This window comes from Eptesicus fuscus, chromosome 16 (assembly GCF_027574615.1).
Source record: "Eptesicus fuscus isolate TK198812 chromosome 16, DD_ASM_mEF_20220401, whole genome shotgun sequence".
Taxonomy (NCBI): Eukaryota; Metazoa; Chordata; class Mammalia; order Chiroptera; family Vespertilionidae; genus Eptesicus; species Eptesicus fuscus.
Genome location: NC_072488.1, coordinates 41,552,651 through 41,574,645, shown reverse-complemented (window position 1 = coordinate 41,574,645; position 21,995 = coordinate 41,552,651). Strand labels below are relative to the sequence as shown.

The following is a 21,995-nucleotide window of genomic DNA, read 5'->3' as shown; positions in this document are numbered from 1 at the left end:
AAAGACAATAAAGCTCACTCTTTTTCATGTAAAATTTCCTGAGTTCTGTCAAATGCAAACAGGTGTATAACCACCACCACAGTCAAGATATAGAAAAATTCCATCCCCCAAAAAGTTCCCTCCCACTGCCACTTTGTAATCAACTCTGGTCCCCATTCCCAGCCTCTGGCAGACACTGATCTGTTATATCTGTCTTGAGTGTTATCTTTTCTTTTTTTTTTTTCTTTTTTTTTTTTATTTTTTTTATTTATTTAATGAATCTTTATTGTTCAGATTACAATTGTTTCTCCTTTTTCCCCACATATCTCCCCACCACCCAGTTCCTACACCCCTCTTCCCTTACCTCCCCCCGCGCTGTCCTTATCCATAGGTGTATGATTTTTGTCCAGTCTCTTCCCATACTCCCCACACAGACACCCCTTTCCCCCTGAGAATTATCAATCCACTCCCATTCTATGCCTCTGATTCTATTAAGTTCACCAGTTTATTCTGTTCCTCAGATTTTTAATTCACTTGACTTTTAGATTCACTTGTTGATATATATGTATTTGTTGTTCATAATTTTTATCTTTCTTCTTCTTTTTCCTCTTTTTAAAGAATACCTTTCAGCATTTCATATAATGCTGGTTTGGTGGTGATGAACTCCTTTAGCTTTTTCTTATCTGTGAAGCTCTTTATCTGCCCTTCAATTCTGAATGATAACTTTGCTGGGTAGAGTAGTCTTGGTTGTAGGTTCTTGCTATTCATCACTTTGAATATTTCTTGCCACTCCCGTCTGGCCTGCATGGTTTCTGTTGAGAAATTAGCTGATAATCGTATGGGAGCTCCCTTGTAGGTAACTAACTGTTTTTCTCTTGCTGCTCGTTAGATTCTCTCTTTGTCTTTTGCTCTTGGCATTTTAATTATGATGTGTCTTGGTGTAGTCCTCTTTGGATCCCTTTTGTTTGGGGTTCTGTGCGCTTCCTGGACTCGTAAGTCTATTTCTTTCATCAGGTGGGGGAAGTTTTCGTTCATTATTTCTTCAAATAGGTTTTCAGCATCTTGCTCTCTCTCTTCTTCTGGTACCCCCATAATTCTGATGTTGGTTCGCTTGAAGTTGTCCCAGAGACTTCTTACACTATCTTCAACTTTCTGAATTCTCTTCTCTTCATGCTTCTCTGGAGGAGTGTCCTTGGCCTCTTTGTATTCCAAATCTTTGAGTTGATTCTTGCAATCCTCTAGTCTGCTTTTGGGTCTCTGTATAATATTTTTTATCTCAGTCAGTGTATGTTTAATTTCTAGTTGGTCCTTTTTCATATCCTCAAGGGTCTCATTGAATTTATCGGCCTTTTCCATGAAATTCTTGAAAAACCTTATAACCGTGGTTTTGAACTCTATGTCCAGTCGCTTATTCTCCTCCATTTCTTTGGTTTGTGATCTGTTTCCTTGCCTTCTCATATTCTCTGCTTCCCTGAGTTGGTAGGGTAGTTTTGTCTACTAGGTGTCCTATTGGTTCAACGGGTCAGCCTCCCAGTTACTTGAGGTGGACACTCTTGGTGTACCCTTGTGTACTGTGTGTTCCCCAGCAGGAGCTACAGCAAGGGCTAGTTTTCTCCTCCTTTGCTTGGGCGGTTTTGGAGCAGTCTGGAGCTGTAGTTGGTTAAGCTGCCACAGAACAGGCCATTTATATGCAAAAGCTGCTGTGTGGAGCCTGGGCGGGTTTGTAGAATGTGCGGGGCGGGGCCTCAGGGCGGGGCGGGGTCTCAGGGCGTCACTAGGCTGGGGCGTGGCCAACGGCAATGGCTGCCGTCAGCCGTCTTTGCCTTTCCCGTTTCCAAGTCCCTGCGCCCCGCGCACCAGCGCAGTAAACAATGATTGCTGGGCGCACCTCTGCAAAAAAGTCACTCTCACTTTCCGACCCGATGGCCGAGAGTCCAGCTTCTCCCCGTAGGCGTCTGGGTCCCCCGAGTGTCCCCAGAAACTGGATTTCAGAGTGATCGGGAGCTTGTCTCCCTGCAGATTGAAGAAAAGCCGCGCACCCAGCCGCCCGCCGCCGCCGGCCCGATTCGCGTGCCTCCGTACCTCAGCTTTTCAGCGATTGTGCTCCTTTCTCTTCTCAGCTGTAAATCTTCCACTGAGCCAGCTTTCCCGTGGTTCTGGGTGGTAGACGTTTTTGTCTTTTAGTTGTGTTTTTGAAATTGTTGTGTGAGGCAGCAGATTAGTTGTTTAACTATGCCGCCATCTTGGTTCCTGTCTTGAGTGTTATCTTTTCTAGGATGTTACCTAATACTTATTTTTTGAAGTGCGGTATCATTTCTGCTATTGAATTTGGATGGGAAGAGCTATTTGGTTTTCATGCCTAAACCTCACCAAATAATCATGGATTGTGAAGAACTTTGGATGTGTGATTCTAAGAATAATTACTTCCAAGTTTTTATAGACATGCATTTTAGAGGGTTAACACGATATGAATTTTTACAAGTATATTTATGACTAGAGGCCCAGTGCATGATTGAATCATGCACCTGTAGGGTCCCCTACACGCTTTCGCTTTTCGCGGTGGAGCTGGGTGCCTGTCTGCTGGTACACCAGGCCTTTCAGAAGCCTCCGGCTCGGTGGAGGCTTCTGAAAGGCCTGGTGCCGGAGCAGACAGGCACCCAGCTCCCCCACTTTTGATGGTCCGTGGCCGCTGAGGGGGGCTACCCTGCTGTTGAGAGACGCAGGGGGCGGGAGTCATGCCCCCTGCGCCTCTCAACAGCAGGGTTGCCCATCTCAGTGGCAGCGGATCCGTGCCTCTCAATGGCCGGATAGGCCACCGCGAGTCCCGCCCCCCAGCCTCCCGCCGCCCAATCGTGGGCGTAGCGGAGTGATGGTAATTTACATGTTACTCTATTATTAGATAGAATGTTGTCTGGTCCTTGTGTCCGTAGATTGTACAGTTACTATGTCCTAATTTTGGAGAAAGGTGCTCTTTTGTCTCTTTGACATTTATATAGCCTTCAATTAATAGATTAAAAAATATATTTGCTAATTTGTCAAATTTCAATATGCTTTCCCGTTTTGATTTTAGCTGTGAATGGGCAAAAAGGAAAAAAAAAAATCTTCATCAATAATTGACGAATTAAGTAGAGATGCCAAAATTCTGAAGTGCTAGAATTAAGAGGATATTATCAGTGAAAATGGACCATTTCTCATTTTTTCAAACTTAAATGTTAGAAAACTCAATTTTAAGAAAGAAGAGGTTCTGGGTTTATAATATTTTCATTCCTTATTTGTTAGAGTTTTAAGTATCTTTGTTTTGTTTTTAAATTACAGTTAGTGGAGACTATATCTTGATTTGTTAGACCAATTTACTATTTTTTTTTAAGTTTTTTATTTAAAAAAAGTGTTTTTTATTGATTTTAGAGAGAGAGAGAAAAAGATAGAAACATCTATGAGAGAGAAATGGCTGCCTTCTGCACACCCCACACTGAGGAACGAGCCCACAACCCAGGCATGTGCCCTGAGTGGGAATCGAACCGAACCTCTCAGTGCATGAGTTGATGCTCAACCACTGAACCACACCAGCAGGGCACAAAATTGTTATTAAAATCTAGAGAAGTTTTGTTATGAGATAATAAAAATTACTATGCCACTTGTCTTTATTATTTATTACACAATTTTGGTATTTTAAATATAATTTCATGATAAGTTTAAGTATACAAACTTATATGTATTAATTCCATATATATATACTTTATTAGAAACAAGTGATATTAATAAAGTATTTTGATTTTTACCTGGAAAAGAAAGATTAAAACATTTATATTGTAGGATAGTTATCTGCCACGCTCTCTTTGATAGTTGCTATTTCACTGTACATGCTTTGTCTGTTTTTCTTCTTGCATGGAAATAAGTGATCTTTTTTTTCAGCATTTAAAGTTGCCGAAATTACTTTGTGTTGCTATGGGTTTTTTGTTGATTTTTCTAGAAAATTATGTATATTTTTATATTGGCCCTGGTTTTCTACATGTTTACCTATTAACTCTGTGCTCTATAGGCAAAGATAAGAAAGGAAGCTGCAATCTCTCTCGTGTGGACAGCACAACTTGCCTTTTCCCTGTTGAGGAAAAAGCGGTGGAATATTACTTTGCTTCTGATGCAAGGTGAGTTCCTTTAGTTGATTCAAAGAGAATTTGTAGTGAAACTTGCGATGCTACAGGAAACCAGAAAGTCATTTTGTGTGAATGTGGGCATGTTGTACAGAACTTCGTTAATTAAGAAAGTGAAGGTGACCTTTTTTTGGAGATGGGTTCTAAGAACACATTTCCTTTCAATTCAAAGCACATAGATCAATAAAGAAAGGATAATAAAACTTGAGACTTGTTCAAATGTATTTATCCTGAGCTTGTGTGTTTTTTCCTCCTTTTTAAGGAGCCTTTTCTAGGTTTTATAGGGAGGAGAGATTTTTAAAAATTTATTATTCATTGATTTGAGAGAGAGAGAGAAATAGAAACATTGATTTGTTGTTCCATTTATTTATGCATTCATTGGTTGTCTCTTACATGTACCCTGACTGGGGATTGAACCCACAACCTTGGTGTATTGGGACAATGCTGTAACCAACTGAGCTACTCAGCCAGGGCAGGATGAAAGATTTTAGATTGGAGTGTGAATAGTTTAGTATCCCATCAATTATAGGAAAGTTGCTAAACCATGTTACTTTTAGTCTAATGTAGACGTTTATTTTTTTAATTCAGAAGTAATTGGCAACATAATCAGTTTTACAAAGGAAATAGTACTAGACTATGTGAGAAAATGCAGTGGGGTGCTTAGATGCATTTATAAATGAAATACTAATAATCTTATATAATAAAAGGCTAATATGCAAATTGTCCCCTCGACCAGGAGTTTGACCAGGGGGCGGGGCTGGCTGGCCAACCTCCTGTGTTGCCTCCCCCCGGCCGGCCCTGCCCGATTGGCTGCGATTGGGGTGGGCCGGCTGGACCCCACCTCTGCACGAATTCGTGCACTGGGCCTCTAGTAATGGATATAAAATGGAATCATTCAAATTGCTAACAAGTATTTGAGTCATTCATTGTGCCTGAAAGTAGGGGGATCTAAAAGTGAAAACTGATGGAGTTTGGGCCTTAGAGAATTTATTATCTCAGTGGGAAAACAAGCTTCAAGCTTTAATGTGTTCTAATTTTTATAGGTGTGTAGTCTGTGCTAAGATGTGTCATTGCTGTCATTAAGTAGGTTTGTTACAGAGTTGACAGTTATAGCTTAAATAAATGAGGTTGCAGAAACATCTCAGCCTTTTTTTTACTCATTCACTCATACGGTCTTAACTGCACACTAGCAAAGCATGTACTGTGCTTAGGAGATAATGGTGAGTAAAAAATATTACTTGTCATTAAGTAGCTCTTTTTTTATTTTTACATATTTTTATTGATTTCAGAAAGGAAGGGTGAGGGAGAGAGAGACAGAAACATCAATGATGAGAGAGAATCATTTATTGGCTGCCTCCTGCATGCTCCCTACTGGGGATCGAGCCTGCAACCCAGGCATGTGCCCTTGACCAGAATCAAACTGGGGACCCTTCAGTCTGCAGGTCGATGCTCTATCTGCTGAGCCAAACTGGCTAGGGCAAGGAGCTCTTTCTTAACGGAGAAGACAAATTTTAATCAATAGTCACACAAGTGTAGAATTCCAGCTGTGATGAGAGTTACAGAATGCTTATAACAGGTGACTTACCCTCATGAGTAAATTTCTTTAAGGGAATGATGCTTGAAATGAGAGTTAAGGAGATATTAGGAGTTAAACAGGTGAAGAGATGGAAGAAAGAACATTCATTCTCTGCAGATTGATCAGCCTGTGAGAGTTTGGGATGGGTGGGAGTGTGGGCTGGAATAGAGGTGGGAAGTGAGGCTAGAGGAGGTGGGTAGGGGTCACAGTTATGCATTTTGTTGATTTCCTAAGAGCCAAAGGGAAGCTGTTATGTGGTTTGCTGGATGAGGGAGAAATCCTGATAAGAGTTGCCTTTTGATATCCATTTTAGCAGAAATGGACAGTGGATGGAGGAAGATTAGAGGGAATGTGGGTGGACAAGTTAGGAGGTTGCTATAGTAATTCAGCAAAGAGTTGATGATAGCTTGAATTGGTTTGTGGTGGTGGACATAGAAGCTTTGAGAAATACTTAGGAGTTAAAATTGGAGTACTTGATGATGGATAGAATGAGGAAGAAATAACTATGATTTCTTTCAGATCTAATCTAATTTGGTTTAGGTTGCTGCATAGAGATTCTTTTATTCATTGTCCACAGCGACCACCCCTCACCCTGACTTCCCTGTGAAGAATGGCATCAATAACCAGAAAGCTATCAGAAATATTGCAGGATGATAGAATTTGTATTTTTTTTCTCTTTTTTAAATTTATTTTTTAAATATAATAATGTTACATGCAGTAAACATTAATATTTCAAGAAAAAAAGGGTTTCAAGTGTAATATTACCGAAACTGTACTAATATAGTATGATATCACAAAAGTTGTAGGAAATAGTTAAAAATCTGAGTTTGTATTTAAATTTGATTTTTGTGTCCTAATGATAGTTTTAATAATCATCCTTGATTATTGATTGTAATATTTCCTTGAATGTTTTATAGTGCTGTCATAGAACACACCAATCGCGTCATCTTTCTTGAAGATGATGACGTAGCAGCGGTGGTAGATGGCCGTCTTTCTATCCATCGAATTAAACGAACTGCAGGAGATCATCCTGGAAGAGCTGTGCAAACCCTCCAGATGGAACTCCAGCAGATTATGAAGGGTGAAAGTTTTATCATGTTATAGCTTGGTGTCCTTATTGGAAAGGGTACATTCTACTTCCTGTCCTAGTGTAGAAATCTGATAACACAGTGCTGAGCGAAATTGTCCACATGATTAGTGAAGGGATAGCCCCAGGAAAGAGATGATTCTCTGAAGAAATTATCTGTTAGTTTTATAATAGTTCTCCTTCAACTAATCCATGTTTTTTTTTTCTAACATTAAAAAGAGATTATTTAAATAGTACTTGAAATTTTTAAGATGCTTTATAAACATAGTTTGTGTTCTGTTCTTTATTCCTTTCTTATTCTCCCTGTGCTTCAGTTTTCTTATATATAAATGGGGATAATAGGTTCTACCTCATTAAGGATTAAGAGAGCTAATATATGTAAAGCCCTTAGAATAGTACCTGACACACTTAATGAACCCTACGTAATGTTTGCTGCTCTTATCTATTATTAGAGGCCCGATGCATGAAATTCGTGCAAGAGTAGGCCTTCCTTCCCCTGGCTGCAGGCACCGGCTTCCTTCTGGCACCCAGGACCCGGGCATCCGGAAGGAGGTCCGGTCTAATTAGCATATTATGCTTTTATTATTATAGAATAGATAATTATTGTGATTATGGCTTTTATTCTCCTTTCTGGTGGGGTTGTAGTGGGAATAAAAACTAACACTTATTATGTAACAGCTATGTGTCAAGTCCTTACTGTATATGTCCATACTACAATGCTATGAAGTAGCTGCTATTCTTATTTTACATATTAAGGTATTTCCCCAGCGTCACTTAGCTAATAATATCCTTGATTCAAACCTAGGTTTGAATCCAAAACTTAATCTTGTCCCACTTCCCTGTTTATCTGTAACTGCATATTTTACATGATTCTTTCTCCTTGTTCATTTTTCTTCAGATAGGGTAGAATGTCATATATGAGCATTGTCCTCTATTGCATGACCTTTCGTTTCATTTCATTTACTAAGATTATGTCAAAGGAGATAGATTTTCAGTTTTGTACAAATTTGTTATTCTTTAGCATGTTTTTTTAAAAAAATGATATAATTTATATTCCTTTAGGAAACTTCAGTTCATTTATGCAGAAGGAAATTTTTGAGCAGCCAGAGTCAGTTGTGAACACAATGAGAGGAAGAGTCAACTTTGATGACTATACTGGTAATTACAAATGAATTATTTTTTTATTTCAAAGTCTGTGGGGGTTGGCATTGACAGCCTGAAAGTTTATTGTCTTTGATAGTATTATAGAATATTTGGCTGCCAGTCATCTTTTTTTTGTTTAATATATTCTTAACTGATTTTGGAGAGGAAGGGAGAGGGAGAGACAGATAGAAACATCAGTGATGAGAGAGGATCATTGATCGGCTGCCTCATGCACGCCCCACACTGGGGATCGAGTCCGAAACCTGGGCATGTGCCCTGACTGGGAATCAAATCATGACTTCCTGGTTCATAGGTTGACACTCAACCACTGAGCTTCACTGGCATGGCATCCCTGTCATTCTTGATCATAATCTGAAATACAAGTCTCTTTGACAGCCTGTCTGCTTTTATACTGAGTCATCTCCAAACTGATTTGCCTTTGTGCAACCTTTACCCAACCTCTTAGTGTTATTTCCTTTCTTCCCAAACATTTTTGCTACATGCCAAGGTCTGTGGAAGAACACTGTAGGCAAAAGTACACAAACAGGCTTGGTCTAGTGCAGGAACAGCCAGAGGGTCAGTTTGGCTGGTTTGACATGGGTGAGCGGGGAAGTATGAGGAGATTAGGTCAGAGTTAAGCAGGAGACAGGGCATGTAGAAACTTGAAGGCCATAATAAAGGGTTTGGATTCTGTTCTAAGATATTTGGGAAGCCAGGGAACCTTTTTGTTGTTTTATGTCCCACTTTATTAATTTTTAAAATAAAGAAATATTATAAAATGAAGAACATAAAATTATTCAAAAAGATAAAAAGTAAAAACATACCTTGGTTCCATATTTTAGCCAATTAAGGTAGAAAAAATGGTGGGGAGATGAAGAACAGGGACAAAGTAGGCAGATGGATGGTGGGTCAGATGTAGGAGGATGCTTCCCGGGTGTGCACATCTGTCTCCTCAGCCAGACTCTGAACTGTCTGAGAGCTCTGGTTGCCACACAGTATAGCCTTGGACAGTACTTTCACTTGGTGGGTGCTCAATAAATATTAGTTCAATACTTGAATGATTCTTGAATGAAAATTTCTCACAGGTAGAAAACCAGCCTTGTGTAGAAGGGTTCATAGACAAGGTACTCTTAGAAGTTTATATACATAGACAGAAGGAGGACAGACTCATCAAGAGGATTTTAATATCAGATTCATGTTTTTAAAGAATCACTTTAAAAGGTTATTTTGGCTGTGTGTGGAGAACAAGCTCTAGGAAGTGGAAAACTGAAGGGAGAATAGTTAGAATGTTGGTCTCATCCAGGGGAGAAATGTTGGACTGGGGTGATGGTAGTAGAGGTATGATTTGAAGGTGGAGCACCTAAGACTTGCTGGTGGAGTGGATGTGGAGAAGGGATAGGAGCAATGGGGATGACTCTGACATTAGGTGAATGAGATGGAAAAGACTGAGAGGAGCCCTAGCCAGTTTGGCTTAGTTGATAGAGCGTCAGCCCTTGGACTGAAGAATCCTGAGTTTGAATCCAGTCAAGGGCACATACCTCAGTTGCAGGCTCAATCCCCAGCCCCGGTCGGGTATGTGTGCAGGAGGCAATTGATGTGTCTCTCACATCAGTGTTTCTCTGTCTCTCCCCCTCCCTTCCATTCTCTCTAAAAATCAGTGGAAAAATATCCTCGGGTGAGGATTAACAAAAGATAAAATATCTTAAAAAAAAAGAAGACTGAGAGGAGAATAGGTTTATCTTGTGTTCAGGCACTGTTCTGGGTACTGTAGGAGAAATGAATATAAACTAAGTTATTTATCTCCTAAGCAGGTTTATAGAGATACAATTAGATATAATAGAATTTATTGTTCTTATTGTATAATTCAATGAGTTTCAACAAACTTCCATAACATGCTCATAATGCTGTCCTTTACAACAATGAAGACATAGCACAGTTCCATTACCCTAAAAACTCCTTGTGTCCTTTGTATTCAGCACCTTCCCACCTCCAGATGTCAGCATCTACTGTGTCCCTATAGTTTTGCCTTTAAGATAACTTTTAATCTAAAGAAAGGAATGTAAAATTGACCAAACAAGTTAAAGTCTGATACATACTGTAGTAGTGTGGACATTTGGGAGGGAGCTGAGTAAGACTAGTTACAAGTCTGGGGAACCAGTTAAGTTGTGCCTTATTTAAATTACTTTTCAAAATATAGGGATCTAAGGAGAAGAAAAAAAGGAAAACAAACGAACTACAGAGAACTCCTAGGTGGAGTTTCTAGGACTTGCTGGTGGAGTGGATGTGGAGAAGGGATAGGAGTAATGGGGATGACTCTGACATTAGGTGAATGAGATGGAAAAGACTGAGAGGAGCCCTAGCCAGTTTGGCTCAGTGGATAGTGCACATGCCTACTTCTACAAGAGCTCCTCAGAGGAATACGAATTCTTTAAAATTCTGTTACTTCCCGGTGGGCGCTTATGAAAAATGATTGCTTATTTCATATAGTTCTTTCCTAAATAATTATATACATGAACTTTTATTTCAGTGAATTTGGGTGGTTTGAAGGATCACATTAAGGAGATCCAGAGGTGCCGGCGTCTGATTCTTATTGCTTGTGGAACAAGTTATCATGCTGGTGTAGCAGTAAGTAGCTTCTTAAAATCTTAATTGTAATATGTTTGGTATCAGAATATATCTGCAGACAAATAGTACCTCCAGTAACATACCATGTAAAACTATCCTTTGTTAAAACATCGTGTTATCTTTTCAATTTGCATGACAAAAATCAAGAAGGTTGGGGGCAGAAATTTTAATAGATCCTTGGAATTATTTATTAATAGAAGATCTGCTTTAAAAAGGATCTTAGACGTACAGGTAGAATGCCTGCAAATGACTTCGTTAGTGAAAGGCAAAGAGAGGGAAAGTTTTTGCACCGTCTTAGCCTTGTGGTCTAGTGCACATGCCTACTTCTACAAGAGCAGCCATTGAGTTTTGCTTCTCATTGTTCACTTAGCCCAGTCAGATGGCTGGTACCATGTGTGAACCTCACCAGGATTTTACTTGGCAGGCACGTTTCTACAGAGAGAGGAAGTCTGCCTTATGTCAGACTTCGTTCTTTAAACTGTTACTTTGGAAGCTGAAATTTTATATTAAAGAAGTGTGTTGTTGTCAGTGCAGAAGCATAGGAATATAACAGTCTTTTAGTCCAATAAATCAGATCCATGTGTAGTTTATGTGCTGCTGATGTCAGCTCCCATAAGTACAGAAGATCCTTTCATACTCAGTTGCTACTTTCAGGATGATTCTTAAAGTTCATGACATAGTAATTTTTTATTTGCTGGGGCATAAATATTTGTTGTCTATACCTGCGGGAGCCAGTTATTTAGTGGTTTAAAACTAGCTAATCACCCAGCCCTTGAATTTCAACAGACTTTACTCTTCTCTTAAAAAAGAAATTACATAGTCCTAAAAGGAAATTCTGCAGTATCAAAGGGAAGAGTTGTAAAAAAGTGATGGTTTTGAGCATGGGAAAGAAAGAATGAATTAAAGATGATAGTGTAAATTAAGGGGTTGGTTAATTTAGTGGTGGTTTAGATCTATTACTGAATAAACCCATTCAGAAATTAAAAATTTGAGTAAACGTCGTATCTAATGCTAAGTTTGAATTGTGGGGCAGAAGTTATATGCTCTGTTAGGCTTTTCTAACTCTGAAATTTGAGAAGATTTAAGCTATTTTTAAATATATATATATATATATATATATATATATATATATATATATTTATTGATTTCAGAGAGGAAGGCAGAGGGAGAGAGAGAAACATCAATGATGAGAGAGAATCATTGATCGGCTGCCTCCTGCACACCCCCTTTTGGGGATTGAGCCTGCAACCTGGCCATGTGCTCTTGACTGGAATCGAACCCAGGACCCTTAAGTCTGCAGGCTGATGCTCTATCCACAAAAAACAAAACATAGCCAAACGAGTTAGGGCTATTTTTTGTTTTTGTGGATGCTGAGACTACTATAGTTAACTAACAGCAATCTCATGGTTTATTATACAAAATAATGTCATTAATTCTATGTAGGTTTTTGTTTTTGGTGGTGTCAAATGTGAATGACACATTTGCGTAATTGCTTTTTTAGTATATACTGTGTATCCTGAACAGTAACAATTAACTAAAATCATTCTAAGTACAGTAGGTCCTCGGGTTACGTCGGAGATCTGTTCCTACTGCACAACGTAACACAATTTCCACCTTAAGTCGGAACCCACCTATGTAAGCACCTACGTCACTCACGTGGAACACATACACAGCAGTAATGAAGTGAAACAGTAAAAAAAATTTAAAAGAAATATAACAATTCCTGACCTTTACTTGTGGTAAATAAATAATAAAAAACCTAAAAGCACATATGTACATACGTCGAAATGACGGAACTTTTTTTTTTAATAAATAAATGGGAGATGGCAATGTAACCATGAAATGATGTACGTCGAGTCCAACGTAGCCCGAGGACTGCCTGTATAGATTGCTTTTCAAAATGTTTATTGTCTCTGGGTTTTTCCAGTGGCATGCAATGGAATTTAACATTAAATTAGTCTCTTATGATGAAAATATGTCATTCTATTTCTAAAGAGTTGCTTCTATTGAAAGACCAAACCATTTATTTGCACAGATACACCTTCAGATTACTTTCTGGGGTATATTATCTATATCTATATCCTATCTAATAATAGAGTAACATGTAAATTACCATCACTCCGCTACACCCACGATTGGGCGGCGGGAGGCTGGGGGGCGGGACTCGGGGTGGCCTATCTGGCCATTGAGAGGCATGGATCCGCTGCCACTGAGGGGGGCTACCCTGCTGTTGAGAGGCGCAGGGGGCGGGACTCCCGCCCCCTGTGCCTCTCAACGGCCAGATCCGCGGCCGCTGAGGGGGCCTGCCGCGGACACCCAGCTGCGCCTCTCAACGGCAGGGTAGCCAGGTGTCCACGGCAGCCCCCCTCAGCGGCACCTCTCAACAGCAGGGTAGCCCCCCTCAGCGGCCACGGGCCATCAAAAGTGGGGGAGCTGGGTGCCTGTCTGCTCCGGCACCAGCGGACAGGCACCCAGCTCCACCGCGAAAAGCGAAAGTGTGTAGGGGACCCTACACATGCATGATTCAATCATGCACTGGGCTTCTAGTATATATATAAAAGCCTAAGCGACTGTTCAACCGGTAGTTATGAGGCACACTGACCACCAGGGGGCGGATGCTCTGACCAATAGGCTAGCTTGCTGCTGGGGTCCAGTTGATCGGGACTGGGTGAGATGGGCCTGACATGCCCTGGAGCCCTCCCTTGGTCCCTCCCTGGCCCTGATCCATTGTGCACTGGTACAAGGGACCCCACCAGTACATGAATCTGTGCACCAGGCCTCTAGTTTTTAAATATTTGATAAGTTGCCAGATTTGTATCTTTCTCTTTTAATTTTGAAGAGTATAATTCCAGTATAACATTTACATTGTAAACTGGGGCAGGAAAGTTTGATTTATGTTTGAGGGAAAATATTTAGCATTTTAGTGTCAGTAATTTATGTAAAATTAGTAAATTAAATACATCAATGGAAAAAAGTTAGTTAAAAATAGGAACGTTTTATCCTTGAAGACTTTCTGTACATGATGTTATAGCATTTTTAAAAAGTACCAATCCGAAGTTATAGAACAAAATGATTTAGTTCACATTTGTGGCAAGAAAGTTGAAGGGGTATGAAGTAAGGAAACCTTACAGTTTTTCACTTCTGTGAAGGAGGAGGAATGCAGAGATGGAGCAAAGATGGGCAGGGTCACTTACCTAAATAAGTAGGTGATCTACATAGTTATTATTAAAGCAACTAAATGTATGCAACTGAAGGGCCTAAAATTTTTGCTGCCTAAAATTTTACTTTCCCATTGTTTTTAACTTTCTGATGTTTAGAGTAAAAGGAATTTAATTAAAATGAATTTTAAGGTGCTCTTTGAGCAGAAGCATACTACCTCCTACTTTACCTTCCATACTACAAAATTTGAAGGTAGTGAGCTTTTTTTCAAAACTAGATTTCTGAAGTATATTGACTTTTTTTTTGGAACGGTACTACTTATGAATATATGGTATTTGAAGTGTTTAATTTTTCACTGGGTGTTTATCTTATTTGGAATTTCTCTGACTTAGTATTTTATGAATCGTCATTTTAAAGACTAAAATTGGGAAGTTAGAGATAACATACAAGCTAATTCAGAACAGTGCTTTTTCTGCTTCTCCAAACATTTATACATGTGGTTTCCCCTGCATGGTGAGATTTGATTATTTTTTTGTGCTTTAATCTGTATTGTTTATATTTTCTAACAATGTGCATGTTTCATTTTTATAATCAGAAAAAGTGAAAACTATATATTGAGTCCAAAGAAGGTCAGTGAAAAAGAGTATTTGAAGTAAAGTTGTTTGACCAAATAATATTTACTTTACAGACACGTCAAGTTCTCGAAGAGCTGACTGAGTTGCCGGTTATGGTGGAGCTAGCCAGTGATTTCCTGGATAGAAACACGCCAGTTTTTCGAGATGATGTTTGCTTTTTTATTAGTCAGTCAGGTATGCTAATTTTAAAGACTTGGCAAAAAGGAAAGTCATTCTTTCTAAAAATTATCTTGGCAAAAATTGATATTTAAAGATAAACTGGTATTGCAAATGGCAAATAGAGATTTATTTTGATATGTGATTCTTAATGAATTAGTAAAATAAACATGTTTTACACTCAAAGAGCTGAATTTTCAAAGACAGAAAGAAAGGAGATCCTAAAATGTAGGATACTGTTAAAGTTTTGCTAATTTATTTTAAGTGCATATTTTAAATTTTATTTAAAACAAATGATTTTGTTGAAAGTGTAGTCAGTTTTTTGTTTTTACATCTAAAAAAGCATGTATTAACTGCTGTATGTGTTACTTTTGTCCTCCTTTATACACAGGTGAGACAGCAGATACCCTGATGGGTCTTCGGTACTGCAAGGAGAGAGGAGCTCTAACTGTGGGGATCACAAACACTGTCGGCAGTTCCATATCAAGGGAGACAGACTGTGGAGTTCACATTAATGCTGGTCCCGAGATTGGCGTGGCCAGCACAAAGGTAAATTCTTGACTTAGTTCTTATGTAATTATTTAATCATAATGTTGGTGAAACAGACTAATCCATATCTTGCATTTAACTTGTTAGCACTTACAGAACTCACAGTTTACTAATTATTGTAAGACATAAGGGTCAACAATAGATAAAATACTTGTCCCCTTCATCACCTCCATATTAAGAATTTGAAAGGACAAATGTATCTATAATAATAAAAGCATAATATGCTAATTAGACTGGACAGCCGAACAACCTTCCAGACATCCTTCCAGATGACCTTCTTAACAAAGCGACCCACAGGTTGAGAACCGCTAGCAGGGTCGCCTAAGACCATCGGAAAACACAGATATTTACATTACGATACATAACAGTAGCAAAATTACAGTTATGAAGTAGCAACGAAAATAACTTTATGGTTGGGGGTCACCACAACATGAGGAACTGTATTAAAGGGTCGCGGCATTAAAAAGGTTGAGAACCACTGCTTTATAGACTTAAATTCCTAACACAAATGGATGAAATACCATATTTCTGGATGGGAAGATTATTTTATAAAAAAATGACAGATCTGTGAGACAGAATCAGTAGACCTGCAACATAACTCCAGTGCATCAAATGAATGTCTCAAACTAGTAGAGAAAGGGTGGGGTGAAATTGAAATGAAGGAAAAATTGGTTATTTATAAAAATAGAAAAACATAAGTTAACACCTTGTACTAAAATTAATTTCAGGTGGTCTAAAAATGAAATGAAAACGTCAAATAAAATGGGCCCTGGCTAGTTTGACTCAGTAGATAGACTGCCTGTGGACCGAAGGGTCCCAGGTTTGATTCCAGTCAGGGGCACATGCCGGATCCCTAGTAGGGGGTGTGCAGGAGGCAGCCAATCAGTGATTCTCTCTCGTCATTGATGTTTCTATCTCTCACTCTCCCTTTCTCTCTGAAATCAATAAAAATATACTTAAAAAAAAAAAAATAAAATATACTTTAAAAAAAGTCAAATAATATGGGACAATGATAACAATAGAATTAAGAAAATTTAATAATACTTAACTGATGTTAGGATGGAAGGACTGTTTAAATTTAAAAGTACTACATAACAGTTTAAAAAAATGAAACTTCTGTGTCAGTAAACACCATTATAAAAGGTTAAACCAAACTGGAACTGGGAAAAACTATTTGAAACATAACAGTAAAGACCTTACAATCAACTTTTTTAAAGAATATATTTTTATTGATTTCAGAGAGGAAGGAAGAAGGAGAGAGGGATAGAAACATCAGTGACGAGAGAGAATCACTGATTGGCTGCCTCCTGCATGCCCCCTTCTGGGGATCAAGCTTGCAACCTAGGCATGTGCCCTTGACCAGAATTGAACCCCGGGACTTTTCAGTCCGAAGGCTGACGCTCTATCCACTGAACCAAATTGGCTAGGGCACGACCAACTTAAAAGAAAAAAACAAAAACAAAAAAACCCGCCAAAGTTGAAAATAAGTGAAGAACAATGAAGTTAATTTTTAAAAGAAGAAACATAAATGGCTAACAAGCATGAATAAAAATCTTAATTTTTTTAGATTCAAGATAATATATGGTAAAGGAGTAGAAAGAGTCCATTGTCTATCAGTCAATGGCAAAAATTTGTTAAAAGGATAATTCTCAATATTGTAAAGAATGTGACAAAACAGTCATATCTTACATTTATATGGGAATGTAAGATATGGGAATAAAATATAAGCTAATGGGAATAAAAATCGTCTTGGCAGCATGACTGCAAGTTTTAAAATATTCACAAGTCTAGTTTTAAGAAAAAATTTTTTTGAATTAAAGTCTTAGTTCAAGCTTTCATCAATAAAAAGTTTGTTTTTAGCCTATATGTCAGACATTATGTTGAATGATTTATACTTGTCTCATTTGTTCTCATGATTATCTTGTAAGTATTGTGTACTTTTAACAGATGGGCCATCTGAGGCCTAAAGAGGTGGGAAAAGTTCCTTAAGATAATTACACAATAGAGTAAGTAAGAAAGAAAGCATTCTGTCACGGCAAAGTATTTATTATGTTAAGAATAAAAGCAAGTTACAAAATTACACCTACTAAGAATTTTCTAAACAATATAAAAAGGAAAAACATAGTAGAGATTAGAAGGCAGCATTCACAAAAGTTATTAATAGCATGTTATTAATGTAATTATCCCTATGGATCAAATGGCAGTTCCATTTTTAATTTTTTGAGGAAACTCCACACTGTTTTCCATAGTGGTTGTACCAGTCTGCATTCCTACCAACAGTGGACTAGGATTCCTTTTTCTCCACATACTTGCCGGCATTTAGGCAACCAATCGATGTTTCTCTCTCACACCCATGTTTTTCTCCCTCCACCTTCCCCTTTGCTCTTCTCCCCTCCCCCTCTTCCTTCCCCTCCCTTTCTTCTTCCTTCTCTCCATAAAATCAGTAATATGTCCTTGAATGAAGATTAAAAAAATAAAATAAAATGGACAATGTATGCTTATAAAACCAATGGGAATTTGTTTGCATATATTTTAAATGAAAAACTCTTAAGTTCTTAAAATAGAACTGCTTTTTTTTTGTGTGGTGTTTTAGGCTTACACCAGCCAGTTTGTATCCCTTGTGATGTTTGCCCTTATGATGTGTGATGACAGGATTTCCATGCAAGAGAGACGCAAAGAGATCATGCTTGGATTAAAGCGGCTGCCTGGTACGAAGATGCTCTTATACTACAGTTTTGTTGTCTAAGGGAGCCAGTAATGGGTGTCATTTTCTTCTTGTACTTGAAATTGTGGCTTCTAGCTGTTTAGTCAATAAATCTTCCTACTTTTGCACCTTTGTATTTAAAAATTCCTCTCTGATATCACAAGGGAATAGAAACACTGGTCTTTTGTCAGTTGCTACAAATATATTATTGTTTTTATATTGGTTTGGTTAAATATCCTTTTTCATAGATTTTGCTAATGTTACTTCTTAACAGATTTGATTAAAGAAGTACTGAGCATGGATGATGAAATTCAGAAACTGGCCACAGAACTTTATCATCAGAAGTCGGTCTTGATAATGGGGCGTGGCTATCATTATGCTACTTGTCTTGAAGGGGCACTAGTAAGTCTTCTCACTTATAATTTCACTCTGTTTACTTATGGACCTGGCACATAATCATACTTTTAGTTTGAATGAAATAGGTGAAACTTTTACAAGTGCTTTCGTTTTTATGCTTTCTGATTTGTTTACCCTGAGAAGGTGTAACAATTTATACTTAATGAAAAAGTGAAAATCAAGAAGAGTACATTTTAGCATGATAGCTTGGGTTTAGCAAGTAACTTTGGTTAATTTGTTGTCCAGATATGACTAAAATAAAGATTAAGTTCTCTAAGTGTGGGATTTAATTCAGGTCAAACATTAACCAAGTAGAACAGTTACAAAGAAATATGAGTATGTTCATGAGAATCTAAAATGTTGAAAAAGCCCTGGTTAGGATGTCGGCCCACACACTGAAGGGTCTTGGGTTTGATTCCCTGTCAAGGGCATGTACTGGGTTGGGGGTTTGCTTCCCACCCCTGGTTGAGGCATGTGTGGGAGGCAATCAGTCGATGTGTGTCCCTCTCACATCGATGTTTCTCTCTCTCTTCCCCCACCCCCTTCCACTCTCTCTGAAAAGCAATGGAAAAATATACGCAGGTGAGGATTAACAAAAAAAATTAAATTAAATTAAATCTTGAAAAAGTCCTTATAGGTTTTAAAACTTCTAGTCACTGTAGGTATTATAGAAACAATGATCTGTTAGCCTATTGGCTATATTTATAGATCAGTGGTCCTTTAATACTTTTGGATAAATAGCGATTTCAGATATCTAATATTTGTGTAATATTTACTTAAGAATGGGTTTTTGAAAAAGAGACTGAAGACTAATCTAGTTCTTTTCTATTAGAAAATCAAAGAAATCACTTACATGCACTCTGAAGGCATCCTCGCTGGTGAATTGAAGCACGGTCCTCTGGCTTTGGTGGATAAGTTGATGCCTGTCATCATGATCATCATGAGAGATCACACTTATGCCAAGTGTCAGAATGCTCTTCAGCAGGTGGTTGCTAGGCAGGTAAGTCAGGGGCTGCTGTGAGGACACCTTGGGCCATTAAAGCTTAATTGAATTTTATGACATTTAAAGTGATAGACCAGGGCCCAATAGATAGCGTATAAAACATGTTGAGGTTTGCATGTGAGGGATTAGATTCTCAAGAGTTTTGACAAGACCCAGCTGGTAGATCTCACAATAGGCAGAATCAAGACCAAAACTGAAGTCTGGCTCTCCAAATCCTGTCCTCTTTAATTAGCTTAATGCTGCTCCCTTTTAATTTAATATATATTCTTACATGTGTATTTCAGGAGGAACTAGATTTTATATTAAAACTACTGGTGATGTGCTTAACTGAGTTTTCCTCTGATCATTTGGCTTTATTTATAAATCTCAAAAGATATTAATCTCTACTCACAGTGTAGTTGTTATGAACTTGGGTTTTGAAGGCAGGCAGACCTGGATTCAAGTACAGATGGTCTCTGGCTTATGGTGGTTTGACTTAGGATTTTTGGACTTTACAATGGTATGGAAGTAATACGCATAATAAATTATGTGAGATATTCAATACTTTGTTATAAAATAGCCTTTGGTTTAGATGATTTTTCTCAACTGTAGGTTAATATGTGTTCTGAGCATGTAGGCTAGGTTGATCTAGGATGTTTGGTAGGGTAAGTGTATTAAATACATTTTTGGCTTACACTGAGTGGCCAGATTATTACGATCTCTGAGTACCTCATTTATTTGATATCAAAGATACTATAAATCGTGCACCTGATCAGTTTTCCCCTTTGCACTGGCTGATAGAAAGCTTAGGGCAAATAGGTGGTGGATCTCCAGCAAAAGTCTAGAATACTTTTGGTACCCATTTGAGATATAAATACACTGAGTGGCCAGATTATTATGCGTTCAGAGATCATAATAATCTGGCCACTCAGTGTATATTTTCAATTTATGATGGGTTTATAAGCAGAGGAGCATCTGTATTGAGCTTGGTGTTTCTTAGTTGTGTTAGCTTAAATAACTGACTCCCACAAAGCTTTCATTTCCTTGACTATGAGATCAATCTGACTTACCATATAGGATTGTGAGTTTAAATAAGTCTGTGTTAGTGAGGCCACATGTGAATTATTGAATGTAAAATTTGCACATTCACTTGCTACAGCTCTTACTTTGTTTACCTGTGATTGTGTATGTGGCTTTCTTTCCCAGGGACGCCCAGTGGTGATTTGTGATAAGGAAGATACCGAGACCATTAAGAACACAAAAAGAACAATCAAAGTGCCCCACTCAGTGGACTGCTTGCAAGGCATTCTCAGTGTGATCCCCTTACAGTTGCTGGCTTTCCACCTTGCTGTGCTGAGAGGCTATGATGTAAGTAATGGAGCACTGCAGAAATCTGGGGCTGGATTTTTACCTGAGTACATTCTATTAGTTTTCCTTCTAAATATTTAGCAATAGCATTTGACAAATCCATCATATATATATAACATTTATATATATAAAAGGCTAAGCGACCAGCCGGCCGGTAGCTATGATGCACACTGACCACCAGGGGGCAGATGCTTAACATAGGAGCTGCCGAGCAACAGCAACTTTGCAGAGTGCCCTCTCACACTCTGGGACCCCTTGGGGGATGTCGGACTGCCGGTTTTGGCCCAATCCCCACAAGCCAGGCCGAGGGACCCCACCTGCCCGAGGGACCCTGCTCACTCCGCAGATGCACGTCAAGCCCGGGTGCTGCCCCATGTGCGCTGGGGAGGGACTGGGGGAGGTTGGCTCCAGGGCGTGTCTGGCCCATCTCGCCCAGTCCTGTTCCCACCAGCCACCTTCTAATTAATTTTCTTTCAATGTGCATGAATCCGTGCACCGGGCCTCTAGTATATATATATCATATCTCTCTATCTATCACCTGTTACATTTACCTGGCTCAATTTGTAAGTTACATCATAACATTTTCTTACCATGGAACTTAAAAGGAATCTTGGAGATTATAGCACCATCAGAGATTACCTTTTTGGGGAATCTCCGCCTGTTGTTATCCTGTTTCCTAATTCTTTGTTTAGGACTATCTCACACATTTCAGGACTTTTACAATTCTTGGTTCCCCAGTCATTGTGACAACCAAAACATCCTGCTCTTAGCTGTCCCCTCGGAGGCCTGCCACCTCTGGAGGCCATCCCTGGACTCTTCCTGTGCAGAACTGGCTTCTTTAGGATTCTTTTTCCTAACTGATTTCAAGTCTTTTAAAGAGACATTATGTGACTATGTTTTCTAATGCGATTCTTTGTAGTCTATAGTAAAGATGGTTAATGAGAAAGTTTTCTGTTTTTACAAAAATAATTCGCTTATAGAACACTACCACCCCCCAATCTGTATAATCTCTTTAATCTTGCCCCCCCCCTCCTTTTTTTTGGCAGGTTGATTTCCCCCGGAATCTTGCCAAATCTGTAACAGTAGAATAAGGAGCATCTGAAACTCTGGGCGATTAAGCAACACAAGACACCTTTTGTATTTAAAACCTTGATTTAAAATATCACTCCTTTAAGCCTTTTTTTTTTTTTTAGTAAATCCTTATTTATATATCAGTTATAATTCCACTAAATTTGTGCTTTTTGTGAAATTACCTCATATTTTTCCAGTAATTTGTGGGGAAGTTTGAAAAATGGAATCAGTATCAGAAACAGTTAGCTTTCATTTTCTTTTTTTTAATCATCACCTGAGGATCTTTTATCCATTGATTTGTAGAGAGAGTGGAAAGGAGGGAGGGAGGGAGGGAAGGAGAGGGAGAGAGAGGAGGGGAGAGGGAGAGAGAGAGAAACATCAATGTGAGACAGACACATATCAGTTGGTTGTCTC

The 21,995-nt window shown here is 38.6% G+C and overlaps 1 protein-coding gene across 2 annotated transcripts in view; it reads left to right on the top strand.

Moving 5' to 3' along the window:
• Positions 1 to 21,675, top strand: part of GFPT1 (glutamine--fructose-6-phosphate transaminase 1) — a 55,417-nt gene extending 33,742 nt beyond the window's left edge. For both annotated transcript variants that reach the window (XM_054727954.1, XM_054727955.1), the window contains 11 exons: positions 4,019 to 4,124; positions 6,624 to 6,787; positions 7,856 to 7,951; positions 10,464 to 10,561; positions 14,409 to 14,529; positions 14,903 to 15,060; positions 17,654 to 17,768; positions 18,039 to 18,166; positions 18,993 to 19,160; positions 20,349 to 20,510; positions 21,557 to 21,675. In XM_054727954.1, coding sequence (XP_054583929.1) covers positions 4,019 to 4,124; positions 6,624 to 6,787; positions 7,856 to 7,951; positions 10,464 to 10,561; positions 14,409 to 14,529; positions 14,903 to 15,060; positions 17,654 to 17,768; positions 18,039 to 18,166; positions 18,993 to 19,160; positions 20,349 to 20,510; positions 21,557 to 21,601 — 1,361 coding nt within the window. In that variant the 3' untranslated portion in view covers positions 21,602 to 21,675. The remainder of the gene's footprint in view (positions 1 to 4,018; positions 4,125 to 6,623; positions 6,788 to 7,855; positions 7,952 to 10,463; positions 10,562 to 14,408; positions 14,530 to 14,902; positions 15,061 to 17,653; positions 17,769 to 18,038; positions 18,167 to 18,992; positions 19,161 to 20,348; positions 20,511 to 21,556) is intronic.
• The last annotated feature ends 320 nt before the right edge of the window (positions 21,676 to 21,995 follow it).